This window comes from Pieris napi, chromosome 7 (assembly GCF_905475465.1).
Source record: "Pieris napi chromosome 7, ilPieNapi1.2, whole genome shotgun sequence".
Taxonomy (NCBI): Eukaryota; Metazoa; Arthropoda; class Insecta; order Lepidoptera; family Pieridae; genus Pieris; species Pieris napi.
The window spans coordinates 1,449,200-1,462,850 of NC_062240.1; the positions used below are offsets into that span (position 1 = coordinate 1,449,200).

Sequence of the window (13,651 nt, forward strand, 5' to 3'; positions counted from 1 at the left end):
GCCTTGTGTTATATAATATTATAATTACCAGAAATGTATATAATGAATAATATATTTTTTATTACGAATGTGTTTTTTTCTTTTAAAACCCTTATAACAAGTCTGTCAAAATTATTGTAATTATAATAAAATATACAAAAATCTCCAAAACAACACTAGTTACTAGTTTACAAATAGATGAAAGCAACGAAATATGATCACAAGGCATCTAATAGACAAAGGGAGAAAACCCACTTGTTTCTTAGGCGAGAGATAAATTAAGAACGAGGCGAGAGGTAAATCCAGAATGAGGCCAGAGGTAATTCCAGAGTAAGGCGAGAGATAATTCCAGAGTGGGGCGAGAGGTAAATCCAGAGTGAGACGCGGGACTCAAAGTACATCTAAAGTACTCGAAAATAGTGTCTCTCCTGACTCTGACTTTTCCACCTCGAATATAACGTTTGGAAGTAAAAATCAGTAGATTTACATGTATTTATTGAGAGACATAATTCTAAGTATTGCCGAAACAATGTGATTCGCGCAGTTACAGATATTTTTAATTTGTTTTGCACGTGGATAACTTTTGACAGGCAGTAACGTTTTCGTACAATGATCGTTATCGATCTCTTGGTGATTGAATTTACAGTGAACTACCTTATTTTAACAAATGATAAAAAGGGAATTTAAAAAATAATTAATTGCAACGCATACAATAATACAGTATAATTAACTAAAAATGAGGGAAACTGGCGGCCTTATAGCTTTCGAGCGATATTTTCTAGGCAATCATTGTGAAAAAAATTAAATTAGTTAAAGTAAGCGTAAGGAGTGGAAAACTGTGAGAGGGACAATAATAAAAAAAGACCCGTAAAAATTAAACATCACTTTTAATTTTAAAGGGAAAGATCATTCTATCTACAAAACAGAATACAAATCAAGATTAAACTTAGTACTCAGCAGATAACAACAGCGTTCGCGACTTTGAGCTGAGCTTGAACGAGTTAAGTACAAGCGCGTATGGGTATATGGGTAAAGAAAATGTAAAATAAACAATGTTTGTAGAAGCTTGGCGCCACAAATTGTATCATAATATTTGACAATTTCTGCCAAACAAATGCACTTTTTATCTTCTACATAACTTTTAAATAATCCATTGATAAGATTTTAATACGAAAATAATATGAGGTTATATAATAACAACTAATTATCGGACTTAATTTCTATAAGATTAAACTCAGATACTGTATTGATAACATTTTTAGTAATTAAAATTGGCAATCGATTAAAACACGTGTTCTGCTGTGGATATGTTTTAGATTTAATTAAAAAATTGAGGCAATTATTATATAGAGTTAATTAGCGGTGAGTATTTTGAATACCTTCTTTGTCACGTTCAATTACCGGCGAAATATTTTTTGTGGTGGTAATTAAACATATGTTAAGACTCGTTTTTTACTTCTTCACTCTACTAATCAATTACCGTATCACCTCGAAATCCCCTGTTGCACATCTGAGCGTTATTAAATGCAGTTTATGCCGCGCACTACCACTATATGGAACCAGCTGCCCACTGAAGTATTTCCGAACCAATTCGACTCCTTCAAGAAAAGAGATGTAAATAAAAATGCATTTTTTGTAATGAGAAATAAAGTTCTTTAAACATTAAAATAGTTAACTTTCTACGTTTTATTGTAGAGGTAAAAATGGCGATACCGATCTTTGGTAAAGTGGTGATGTTGGCCATCACGCTCGGTGTGATTGCCGGTTTGACAGCGGTGATTATTTTGGTGGTGAACGATTCTGCGGAGAAGGATGATGTATCCACAACTACATCCACCACAGAACCACCCAGGGACCCAGATACTTTGTACGATGTCGGAGTTGGGATAGCGGATATGACAGGACCATGTGTACAAATTAATTTCGTAAGTATCTAACCAAAAAGTACTACCAAACAACGTATCCCTGTTTTAATCAAAAACAGATAATGTTTTATTTAATTATCTTTCTCTGGGTATAAATGCTAAACCCTAAATGTTTAGTAACCTAATGTACGACGTCTTGGTCCATATTCTATCTCGTAACGATCTCGCGCTGTCAAATACGTCAAAAGTCATACAGAAAAAATGTTTTGACAGCTTTTTAAGTCTGATTGAAGTTCTAAACGGAAATACGGAAACTAAGTCCACCCCCTAAGTAAACACGATATCGCTATTTAAGTATACACTTACTTTAAGTATACTCTATACAGATGTTCTAAATATCATCTCAAAACACGACAAACTTGCAAATACGAAAATAGATATTGTAAACTTATGATATTTCCTTTTTGATTTTTGTGTCGGAGATTAAACAAAGTTTTTAAAGCTGTATCAAGAAGATATTTGATTAAAATAATTGACCATCTCTTCTGAACAACCTCTGCTAAGTTGTTGTGATTTATGTTACGAATCCTTTATACAATGTGGTTAGTCTTGAAGTCAACGATGGGAATCAAAGCTAATACCTAAGATGTGTATCTATGCCCACCATGAGCCTTATCTTACTTGTAATTAAAAAAATTCCATCTCTAACTAATGAGTACCACTAATAATCCCAGATATGGGTTGATAAATGGCTTACGAAATAACTGACCAATTTGATAATCTAAACGATAATTTTCTAATACAAAGGATTTTAATGTTAGTACTCAATTGTTTTGTAATTGTGAAACCCAAATGAAACGGAAAATTGGTTTAAGCCCAGCACACATGGTGAAACGCAACTGCAACGAAACTGCAAGTACTAAGTAGTTACTTTTGAGTTTCATTTGAGTTTATGCCATAGATACCTTTGAGAGACAACACACGTCGCAACTAGTTTGAAACCGGTTTGAAACGCGTTGAAGATTAGTTGCCTTGAAACCAGCGTGCAGGAAACTCGTGTCGGATTTGGTTCTGTCTGGTCTCAAAATCGGAATGATTGTGACTTATTTCATCATATTTAGGTTGCGGCGTGTGTGGAAAACGTTTGAAACTGGTTTCAAACCTATAATTTCAAAAGGGTTTCGTTGCAGTTGCGTTCCACCATGCTGGGCCTTAGGAATACGTATTACGCTATAACATTTGAAGAAAAATTTACTAACACAATTGTCTATGTTATAAGAATATTTTTTAAGTCAAATTAAGTAAATAAATAAATACTTTTACGGAGTTGGGTAAAGTTATAATTATGGCTTTGCATAGGAAATATAGCGCTAAGTATGATTAGCGTATTGGATGATGAACTTCTCACGAAAGTTGCACTGTAATGCTTAATTGTCTGCTTTCTCCGTCTTTGTTCATCTTATATATAATTCTTCTGTGAGTGTGTATGTCACTGTACTTCTTTCAAACGACTGGACCGATTTTGATGAAATTTTTTGTGTGTGTTCAAGGGGATCTGGGAATGGTTTAGATTCACAAATCACCCCGCCAGATGGCGCTGCAGTCGGTACTTTCATACTTTGCTTTACTAATTGCTTGAAATATCATGCAGGACAACGTCTGTCGGGTCAACTAGTTTATTATAAGCAAGTAACCCTCACCAGCCTGTACCCTCACGATGCTCTTCATCATTTTCATTATACAACCATGTGCTAAGTGAAAGGAAAAGAAAACTTCCCTCTGGTCCCAAAGGCTTGTGTAAGACTTTATCTCCAAGTTAACAAAACATTTTTTAGATGGGTTACGCAGACATCGGTCAATCAGGTCGCGGTATCCACACGCGCCAGTTCTCTCGTGCGTTTATTTTTGTTCAAGGAGATACCAGGATTGTTCTGGTGACAGCAGATGTCCTGGCAATTGGGATTGGCGTAAGAAGAGAGGTGGGTACAAACAATTATATAATATGCACATGCATATTGTTTACAATTTAATTTATACATGAAAGTTTACCTTGCCGATAAAATTAACCATTTTAACAAAGAGAACTGAAACTAACATTAGAAAAATCATTTGCTACTTGCATACATGTTCCGATCCATATTATCTACTTCATTTATGAGGATTTTCATCGTATGATTTGTAATTAACTGTTACTTTTTTATGCTTTCATTGCGGCTGAAACCAAGCCCTAGGGTTCAGGCTTGGTTTCCAAGTTGTTATAGAAATCTAATATATAACATTCTCGTATCACAATGTTCGTTCCCTCACTCCTCCGTAACGGCTCAACCGATTCTTATGAAATTTTTTATGCAGATTCAGTAAGTCTGAGAATACTACTCGTATCTATTTAAACCCCTAAGTGATAAGGGGTGTCCACCCCAATTGTTATTTTTATAATACATCTTACAAAAATAAATACTACCCTTAATTTCCGCCCCTCTACGATCAACCCCTATTTTTTATTATAGTAGACCGATTTTAATGAAGTTAAAAAGTTTTTTCTAGAAATGGCATGGCAAAACAACGTTTGCCGGGTCAGCTAGTAGAAATATAGAATTTGTATCAGTAATAATACCTCATTTACGTTGAATTTTTTCCAGGTGGTGAATAAACTTCAAGAGATTTACGGAGACATGTACACGATACGTAACGTTATACTTACAGCGACACATACACACAGCGGACCTGGCGGCCATCTTGTAGATTTTATATTAGACGTTTCCATACTGGGATTTTCAAAGGAGACCTTGGACGCTTATGTCGAAGGAATTACTAGAGTAAGTAAAACGGGATCATACAGTCTGTGGTACAGTATATGATAACCAATAATTGTTTTCAATGCTTAAACATTGAAATTCAGCACGAGTTTTACCAACTGTGTTGAAGTTAATCTTGTTATTGATGACTAGTGATTTGAAGTCGCTTAAAACTAAAGACCTCGCACAGCAATTATTTTATTATCATTGTTATTTAACCTGCAGCATTGGCATAGTGGCGTCAGCGTGCGACTCTCATCATTGAGGTCGTAGGTTCGATCCCCGGCAGTGCACCAATGGACTTTCTTTCTTTTTTTTGTGAAGGAAAATATCGCGAGGAAATCGGGCTTGCCTTAGTCCTCAATAGTCGGCCTGTGTTAGGCACAGGAAGCTGATCACCTACTCGCCTATTAGATTGATAAATGATCATGAAACAGATACAGTAATCTGAGGGCCAGACCTAAAAAGGTTGTAGCGCAATTGATTTGTTTGTTTTATTTAACTTACAGAGTATTATACGCGCTCATGAGAACATAGTTCCCGCTCGTTTGTTCTACGGCAGCGCCAGCGTATTAAACGCACAGTTGAATAGATCGCCTTTCTCCTACAATCAAAATCCTGAAGAGGAAAGAAACAGGTCAGACATAATCTATCATATTATATGAAAAGTGACTGCTATAATGACAATAATCTTCTTGCCTCTAAAGAAAAATAAACAAGAAACAGATATGGATATGTAAGACCTTCGGCACATTAGACAACATCGGATTTGACTTGATTCTTAGTTTTGAGAGAATCTTAGTACTATCTTTTTTTGACGCGCACTACCACTATGTGGACCACGTGCCCACTGATGTATTTCCGAACAAATTCGACTTAGGGTTTCAAAGACCGTATCCATTCTTAAAAGGCTGGCAACGCACTCGCGAGCCCTCTAGCATTGAGAGTGTCCATGGGCAGCGATATAACTTAACGTCAGATGAGCCTCCTGCCCGTTTGCCCCCTGTTATAAAAAAAACTAGCTGTTTTGTGCTTGATAGTATATCTTGATATTGAGTATAGCTTGATAGATGGCGTATAATGCATTGTTATTTAATTTATCTATTTGCAGATACGACACCAATATAGACACAGACTTATCCGTAGTTCGTATAGAGAAAGCCGATGGCAGTCTCCATGGCGTGATGAGCTGGTTTGGAGTACACACAACTAGTATGAATATGACCAATCATCTCGTATCTTCGGATAATCTGGGATATGCAGCAATGAAGCTGGAGGAAACTCTTAATCCTGGAAGTCAGATTGGGAAGGTACTTGGCTCATCATTGTTATATTGTACATAAATTATGACTTTGAAGCTTCTGAGGAAGACTACTATAAATCTATAAACAGCACCTTGATCCTTCTGTATAATCAAGAAAACCGTTTTAAAACTTATTTTTTTTAATATTTCATTCAATCAGTTTTTATAGCCCGACAGAATTTGTAGGGTTTTTTCAAGTTGACTTTTCCTGGGTCATCGAGGTGCTTTAATTATAGAGAATTTTAGTTTTACTCTATATTAACCACTCGCTTACAACAATAGAATATAAGCGAAATAATGAAATGTTAATTGCTATTTAACGAATAGATGCAATGTTACAGTCGAAGAGAGTGCCTACGTTTGGCTATACTCTTGGGGCGTAACTCCCGTGATTTAGTTAATTGCTATGACTGAATGACTACAATGTAACAGTCGAAGAGAGTACGTCTGCGTCTGGCTATACTCTTGGGGAGTAACTCCCGTGATTTAGTTTATTGCTATGACTAAATGACTACAATGTAACAGTCGAAGAGAGTACGTCTGCGTCTGGCTATACTCTTGGGGAGTAACTCCCGTGATTTAGTTAATTGCTATGACTGAATGACTACAATGTAACAGTCAAAGAGAGTACGTCTGCGTCTGGCTATACTCTCGGGGAGTAACTCCCGTGATTTAGTTAATTGCTATGACTGAATGACTACAATGTAACAGTCGAAGAGAGTGCGTCTGCGTCTGGCTATACTCTCGGGGAGTAACTCCCGTGATTTAGTTAATTGCTATGACTGAATGACTACAATGTAACAGTCGAAGAGAGTACGTCTGCGTCTGGCTATACTCTCGGGGAGTAACTCCCGTGATTTAGTTAATTGCTATGACTGAATGACTACAATGTAACAGTCGAAGAGAGTACGTCTGCGTCTGGCTATACTCTCGGGGAGTAACTCCCGTGATTTAGTTAATTGCTATGACTGAATGACTACAATGTAACAGTCGAAGAGAGTGCGTCTGCGTCTGGCTATACTCTCGGGGAGTAACTCCCGTGATTTAGTTAATTGCTATGACTGAATGACTACAATGTAACAGTCGAAGAGAGTACGTCTGCGTCTGGCTATACTCTCGGGGAGTAACTCCCGTGATTTAGTTAATTGCTATGACTGAATGACTACAATGTAACAGTCGAAGAGAGTACGTCTGCGTCTGGCTATACTCTCTGGGAGTAACTCCCGTGATTTAGTTAATTGCTATGACTGAATGACTACAATGTAACAGTCGAAGAGAGTACGTCTGCGTCTGGCTATACTCTTGGGGAGTAACTCCCGTGATTTAGTTAATTGCTATGACTGAATGACTACAATGTAACAGTCGAAGAGAGTACGTCTGCGTCTGGCTATACTCTCGGGGAGTAACTCCGACGATTAAGGAAATCGCCGGAAATAAAACAAAGAAAGCCTGAGTGAGCAAAATGTACAGCCTTGGTTCGTACAGGCCTACTTAAAAGAACATTTCTTTCAGCCATCCATAGTAGCCGGTTTCTTTGCTGCAAGTCAAGGTGATGTGTCTCCAAACACACGAGGAGCACGCTGTGAATTTAGCGGAGACTCTTGCGACAACCAGTTCGAATTGTGCGAACAGTGGGAACTTTGTTTCTCAGTGGGACCTGGAGATGATATGTTTGAGAGTACCAGGATCATTGGGACTTGGGTGTATGAAGGTGCCCTGGTCAGTATTTCATTATAGCTAGACAAAATATTTACCTAACTTTATATTAGAAACAGAATTTTGTGCTTGGATCAATATATATAATTCAGATTAATTTGTAATCATGGTCGATAACAGATATAGTTATATCTTTTTATTATCTTCAATGCTTAAGGGAACTTTCAAGTAATACGTAACTAATTTTTGGTGTCCTTTTGTAAAACGTTACGATGCGGTGCGGGGATTGAATTACGCGTTATTGTTAATATTTTTCGACTTTCCAGTACTCTATGGTATCTTTTAGGTATAAAGAGTCACTAGGTGGTCACGAAACGTTTTACTATACTAGCAGTTACAGTACTGTCTTTGGGTACAGAAAAACGTAACGGCGCGTTACACGGGGGGGGGGGGGGCGCGTCAATAATCTCCAAAAATTGCGTGACGTAATACTTGAACGCACCCATACTCAGTTTGTCGTTTTAAATGTCTAATACTATAACTATAACTCTGATAATATAACTAAATTGTACTTCAGGGTGTTCTGAACAGTCCTGGTGAAGAGTTGCGAGGAGAACTAGCTGTCGTTCATCAATTTGTGGAGATGCCATCAGAGACCGTTGCTAAGTACAATCCAGTCTCAAGGAGTTTTAATACTGTGAGTATCTTATTTTAATTATAAATATACACACGAAGTGAATTTATTAATTTATAACCATCCAAAAATTACAGTCTAACCCAGTGAGCGGTTGCGTTCCAGGCCTCGGCTACAGTTTCGCTTCAGGGACGATAGACGGCGCTAATCTACTTAATATCACACAGGTGTGTAATACCCAGCTCTCTACCTAGTTTCGATTCTCAGAACAACCACGTAGTTGCTATCTAGCAAGCAGCAACTAAGCTTTAATAAAGGGGCCTACCAATTCTCAAAATGGTGGCAATGCAGTCGCGACCATACTGTTAGTTTCCGTTGGCGATAGCACTTAACATTAGATGAGCCTATCATCCTTTTACCCACTCTATAAAAATATATTATCCATGACAGATGTCTGCTCATGGTTGCTAATACAAACGTTCAAAGTAAAGTATAGATGCCGGCAAACTTCTTGAGCATTAAACAAGGGAGTGGGGGGGAAAGTCACTCTCCCGCAGCCGCACACCAACGCCCGCCGCCCCCCCTTCCAGTGATACCTAAAAATCGCTTCAGCGCAGGCAAGTACATTTGTTCAAGATGTTTGCCGGTATCTGTAACCCTTTACAAAACACTTGTCCGATTTTAGAATATGCTACTGTAATTTGGTCACCACATTTCAAAAAGGTCTTGAAACAGTTCAAAAACATTTCCTTAGAAAGCTTTATGCGTATTGAAGCTTTGCAAAAGTTGCGTGGTCTATTGCAAACTTCAATACTAATAACATTGAAGAAAATGTTGATATATTTTACAACAATCTTCCAACTTACCGTAACTTTGTTGTTCATGCTCTTACTGAGGTTTAAGTTTCTATTTAGTTTTAGTTATTGTTTTTTTTGTGGTTGCTTGTTTAATTTTTTCCCTAGTTTGCGTATATTCTAATATAATTGATGTGTTTGTGTGTATAATTTGTGATGTCATATATTCTTGTATAATTTTATGCATACACGTTGTTATAGAACTTAAAAATAAATAACAAAATGTTACCATTATATTATTTATAACCTGGTACTTAAATTAATAGTGATCTCTTTTCTTAGCTATCGTCATTAATATAAAAGTATACATACAAATTTATGTTGTACCATTTCAGGGTACATTAAATAATAATCCATTATTAGATGGCATAAGCGGTGTAATAGCTAAACCGACTGTTGAAGACATTGAATGTCACGCGCCAAAACCTATTCTTCTCGCCACTGGTAGGGTAAGTAAACATTTCATTAGTAGGTAGATGAGTTTGTTTGAATTGCCTTATCTCAGGAACTATCTACTACTACTGGTTGGAAATTAAATTGATTGTATTGGTTATTGTTAATCTATTTATCGGCAGTTACCAGTAGGTTTATTTTTGAAATAAAAACTGTAAAAACATGTGTGCATTTATGTACACGCGTTAGAAGTTATACTTCTTTGGCGTAACAAATTTTTACCTTTCGCCTTATTCTACGATTGTAAAAAAAACGACACTAACAATAGAAAAAAGGTATTTAATACATTGAAAGTATTATTATAACGTTTTATTATAACATAAATTAATATTTAAATTATCTAGTTTAAATAAAATTTAAATATCACAAAAAAAAATATTTCTACATAAAGAAATGGACATTTTTTATTTTAAAATGTTGACTATGCTAAGTTCAGGGTGTCGGTTTTTTGTCACGGTGTGCGCGCGCATCGTAAAAATTTACTCTCATCATTTTTCCCTAACGCGCCACAAGAAGTATAAATTCAAAATTCCACTCGGGCTAGCTACCTAACCTTTTTTAGGTCTGGGTCAAATTTCTGCAACTATTTCGTGAGAATTTGTTTTTTTAGCCTTCTATTTTCGTCGAGCGAGTTTAAATGCGCACGCTCATGGACAGAATGTCCATTGGTGCACAGCTGAGGTTCGAACCTACGACCTCAGGAATGAGAGTCGCAGACTGAAGCCTCTTGCCACAGCTCTATTTATAAAATAACACGGCTTAAGAGAGACACTTTTAAAGAGAGAGGATAAAGCAAAATAGTAATTTGAAGCATTCTCTATTAATTTTCTATAAGAAAACATTAATTAAATTGAAAAAAAATTTTAGGCAAACTTCCCATTTCCCTGGCACTCTAGCGTGGTATCAGTGTCCCTAATTTGGCTTGCTGGCTTAGCAATAGCTGGTGTCCCAGGTGAGCCCACGACAATGGCAGGCAGGCGGATAAAGGATGTCGTCAGGTCGATTCTGGAGGAAAAAACATTGGAACCAAGAGTGGTTGTATCTTCACTCTGTAATGAGTATATACATTATATTACTACGTTTGAGGAGTACCAGGTAAAACAATTAAATAACAAATTTTTCTTAACTATTATTGTTCCTATATTATTTATTTCATATATATCTATCTATATCGACTATTTATTTTAAAATTGAAGGCCTTTTTATATAGAACAGGGGCAATCGGGCAGGAGGCTCATCTGATGTTAAGTGATACCGCCCATGGATGGAGGGCTCGCGAGCGCGTTGCCGGCCTTTTAAGAATTGATAAGTTCTTTTCTTGAAGGATCCTAAGTCGAATTGGTTCGGAAATAATTCAGTGGCGGTGCACGGCAAAAACTGCCTTTAAAAACGCTCAGTTGTAGAACGATGAACGTCGTGGTGATACAGGTGGAATTTTGTATTCTGCCTCGACGTCCGATGATGAATCTCACCTGCAAAGTCATATTCGTCATAATGAGCAAATTTTTATTTAAAACAAAGAGCTAATACCAGAGCATTAAAAGTTTAAAGAAATAATGGTAAAGGCATATCAAATTCTATATTACTATAATACTATTTTATTCCAGGTGCAAAGATACGAGGCAGCATCAGTCATTTATGGACCGAACACTTTGGATATATTCCTTAACAAATTTAGGGAGTTTACTAATGTGGCGTTAGAGGTAAACAAAATCGGATCTTTAACAGGCACATCGTAAATTCAAAATTTTACCCTCGATTAAAATATTTTTTTATTATTTATGTAATTAATAGTTTTCCTGCTCTATTCTGAAAACTACTAAGTTTCTACTAAGATAAAAAAGGCTTCGCTATTAAGTGGTATTTTCCAAAAAGAAAAATGAAAAAATTGTCTAAAACTTGTTAAGAATAATTTATTCAAATAAATTGATTACATAGCTTTTAATTGATAGCAGCGTTCGCCTGTTAAAACGTGGGTCGCTTAATCCTAAGGGCATACATTCAAAATGCAATTGATTTTCCTTAATGCTTGCTCAATTAACAATATTCGTATAGTGTAGGTACATATTGAGTAAACCTGATCACTAATAAAGTAAAAATGGTTGGCGTAATAACCATACACCTTTTGTTATTTTTCAGGGTGGCAATGTCCCAGCGGGCCCAACGCCTATAGACTATCGTAACAGGACAATTAGCCTCGTCCCATCCGTGATCTTAGATGTAGCACCAATGGGTCGCAACTTTGGAGATGTATTGGAGGAACCACAGTCAGCAAGACCTGGGGATACTGTTAAAGCTACCTTTGTAAGTAAATATTTGCTCAAAATACCACATTTGAATAGATAAATTGACCAACGATCCCTGGGGGTATTTCAAAATATATAATGGGAAGCATATTTAAATATTATTCGCATAGAATGTAAAATATAATGTCCTGCTATCACGAAAAGGCGAAATAGAAAACAGTTTCTTCAGAAAACAAACTTTCTTTAACATTATGTACAAACGAAGTGTGACAAGATAAAGAAAATATATGTTTGTTTTAATATTTTATATATACAGAATATATGGGGTATAGTTTTAACCCAAAAATTAATCAAATCTTGTACGACTCAATTTATTGGCTATCACCATATCATCTATATGTACACGAAATAACAGTAACAGTTTCATCTTGTTTAAATGGTATTACGATATCATACGAGTATAACTTGCCGTGATATGGTTACCAAAAATATTTTTTAATACAAACTTTAGTTCCTGAGATTCAGACTAGAAATCAGAAAGTATAGCATCATCATCATCATCATCTTCAATGGTTATACAGCCCCTTGTGGATTTTAAAACTATTATTTTCGTAGATTGCAGCAAACCCACGAAACAATTTACGCCAGGAGTCGACTCACGCCACTGTTGAGAGACTGGAACTGGGTAGATGGCTGGTCGTGGCTACTGATGCTGACTGGAGTACCAAGTTAGTACCTTTCAACATATTGCTATATACATCTGTAGTACAATACTGCTAATGGAATTATTCAATGCGTTCGTAATCAGCGAAATAATAATTCTTTCTGGTTAAGGCCGATTATAATGAACAACACAAAACAAAAATATTTGTGAAATATTTATTTCTTATTTAACAGGCATTATAATATCGTACGTTTACGTGTTAGCAAATCTCGAATGTTTATGTTACGTGTAGTTGCAACGATTTAATTAACAGGCGTTATTTTTTCTAAGAATGTTTTATTCTTCATATACGTAGATATTTAATTTACAAAATACTAGCTGGCGAACATCGTACCGCCTAACAGTCGATTCTTTATTTGTTTAAAATACTTATTCTGCTATTAGGGACACCGGTCTAGCTAGTAAGATAAAAAAAAGAAAAATGATAACAACAAAATATACATGTCAAAAAATAAAAATTTACCTTCCCGGAACACCTCCACTAACACTTGAACTTTATGCTATGGTATTAAAGTTCAAATTGACTTTTAATTATTATTACGAATATTTTGTGTGGGAATATAGAAAAGTGTTGTTTTTAGACTTTTTCACTCCATTTTTTTAAATTTTTCTAACCGTAAGAACCATCCTCGTACTTCAAGGTATATTATATAAAAAAATCAGACAAATCGGTCAAGCCGTTTTCATGTTATGTCGTGACAACGGAAAACGGGTTTCATTTTTATATATATAGATAATTTTGCTTTTATGCTATTTCTTAGCAGTATAACAATGTATGGTAATTTTATTACTTACAGATTTACATGGCAACAAGAGTCCATCTTAGGAACAAGTACCGCAACCTTTGAGTGGACAATTCCTGCCGACATTCCGATCCTTCAGGTCCCATACCGCATTGTGTACTATGGGACTGCAAGGGGAACCCAAGGCAGTTTTCGAAACTTTGAAGGAAGATCCGCCGGCTTTAATATTAATGCAATAAAAAGTTAATCTTATTCATTTGTTTTATTTTGAATAAGTTAACCAATCATTTTTGTACCTAGGACATTCAGAGTACACGTATTGAGTATACTTAGTACATGACAGAGTTACGTAGCCACGAGTCGTCAATTATAGTTATAAATATAGTACTTCCTCATGTA

General features: G+C 36.0%; 1 protein-coding gene across 1 annotated transcript; it reads left to right on the forward strand.

Moving 5' to 3' along the window:
* The first annotated feature begins 1,235 nt into the window (after window positions 1-1,235).
* On the forward strand, window positions 1,236-13,499 carry LOC125051268 (neutral ceramidase-like). Its single transcript, XM_047651480.1, has 15 exons — window positions 1,236-1,341; window positions 1,675-1,904; window positions 3,680-3,823; window positions 4,484-4,660; window positions 5,149-5,276; window positions 5,751-5,949; window positions 7,455-7,661; window positions 8,176-8,295; window positions 8,370-8,459; window positions 9,422-9,535; window positions 10,407-10,634; window positions 11,147-11,242; window positions 11,679-11,843; window positions 12,401-12,513; window positions 13,307-13,499. The coding sequence occupies exons 2-15, from the start codon at window positions 1,683-1,685 to the stop codon at window positions 13,497-13,499; spliced, it is 2,196 nt and encodes a 731-aa protein (XP_047507436.1). The 5' UTR covers window positions 1,236-1,341; window positions 1,675-1,682.
* Window positions 13,500-13,651: the final 152 nt, after the last annotated feature.